The following is a 1,541-nucleotide window of genomic DNA, read 5'->3' as shown; positions in this document are numbered from 1 at the left end:
GGCTCTGGCTTCCCACACCCTCGACCTCCAGCGCACTCTGTCCTGCAATGTCACGAGGCGCCCCCCGGGCCGGCGCACTCTCCGCACGTCACCCGTCACCGACCGGCAGTGTCCGCGAGCTTCCCCTCAGGCCCCCCGGATCCCGCGGACCCGCTCAGCCGGCGAGAACTCGGCCGCCCCGAGAACGAGGGACGGCAGAGGCGGGGCGCAGCAGGGAGCTCTCCAACCGGAGAGTTCCAGGGCGCGGAGTCTGGCGTCCCTCCCCGCCCGCGGCACAACTGCGGGACGAGGGGAACCCCCGGTGAGGGGCGGGCTCCCCCAGTCCGCGAGTCCCTCCCCACACAGCGGACGGCGTTCCCACTCGCGCCCGGTCTCCCGCAGAAGCCCCGCCGCCCCACAAACCAGAAGGAGAAGCGGAAACGCCTCCGGGAACCGTCACCGCCGCCCTCATCCTGCCGCCGCCTCCAGGAGCGTCGCCGCCCCGCACTCACCGCGCGCATCTCGCAGGCGACGCCGGACGCGGCGGTTCGGGTCACGGCCCTCGCCCGCGCGGTTCCCAAAGCCGCTGCGGGTCCAGCCGGGGCCTGCCCGCGCCCCTGCCGCGGCCCGCTCGCCGCCAGGGCCCGTGTCCGGCCCCGCGGCCCGGCCCCGCGTCCCCGCCCCGCCGGCCCTCGGCTCACCTGGGCCTCGACGACGCGCGAGAGGAAGCTCAGGGTGACCAGCAGCTGCACTGCGGCCGCCCCCCGCACGGCGCCGGCCCGCCGGGCCCCCGGCTCATGCTGACCTCTCCCCACAGCGCGACCAGCTGGGCCCCCGGGGCCGGGGAACGGTGGGCGGCCCGGGCGACGACCCAAGGTGACGGCTCCCGGCGGTTGAGAGGCTCCAGGGCCAGAGGTCCAGCCTTGCGGACGCGGGGGACGCCCTCCCCGGCTCCCGGCAGCTGCGAGTGAGGCCGGAGAGCCGGGCGCCCCTACTTCATCTCCCAGGCTGCCCCGCCCCCGGCTTCCCTTACGCCCCGGCCACGCCCCCGCCGATCGCGGGGCCTGGTGGGAGTTGTGGTTCCTGCGCGGCTGCGGGCCCACCTCCTGCGGGGGGGCGGGGCCGGCGGCGGGGGTAGCCCGGGAGCTGCGGCGGCGCCGGCCGCTCCGCCTCCCCCACGGCGGCCAATGGTACAGGACCACGCGAGCCTCCAAAACAAGAAGCGCTGCGGGAGGGACTCCGCCCCCCTCCGCCGGCCGCCGCGCCAACCCCTCACGGGTGATGGCTAGTGGAATCCCGGCCGGGGCTGAGGCCTGGGTGGCCGGTCCTAGACGCCGCACAGCCGGAGGACTCCGGGACGCGCCCCGCGGGGCCTTCGACTGCCGGCCGGGCGCGCTCTGCGTCTCCTGCGGCGGCCGCAACCTCCGGGGCCAGTTGGGGCCCCGCTAAGCACCGGCCACTCGGCGAGGCGGCCCCGTCTCCTCTTCAACCTCACGGCCCGCAGGCGTGGACGCGGTCCCCTCCTCGGTCCGCTCCCACTCCCTGCGGAGCGGACCGCGCGC

The 1,541-nt window shown here is 77.2% G+C and overlaps 1 protein-coding gene across 1 annotated transcript; it reads left to right on the top strand.

Annotated features, from left to right (window-relative positions):
* Nucleotides 1-109: 109 nt before the first annotated feature.
* On the top strand, nucleotides 110-1,428 carry LOC116863934 (basic salivary proline-rich protein 1-like; the record flags this gene model as incomplete). Its single annotated transcript, XM_032851217.1, has 3 exons — nucleotides 110-301; nucleotides 382-855; nucleotides 941-1,428. Coding segments are annotated over 3 exons (1,154 nt in total), but the record flags the coding sequence as incomplete, so codon positions are not given.
* Nucleotides 1,429-1,541: the final 113 nt, after the last annotated feature.

This window comes from Lontra canadensis, unplaced genomic scaffold, assembly GCF_010015895.1.
Source record: "Lontra canadensis isolate GAN:19392208 unplaced genomic scaffold, GSC_riverotter_1.0 scaffold5495, whole genome shotgun sequence".
NCBI classification, from domain to species: domain Eukaryota; kingdom Metazoa; phylum Chordata; class Mammalia; order Carnivora; family Mustelidae; genus Lontra; species Lontra canadensis.
This window is presented reverse-complemented; position numbering and strand designations above follow the sequence as displayed.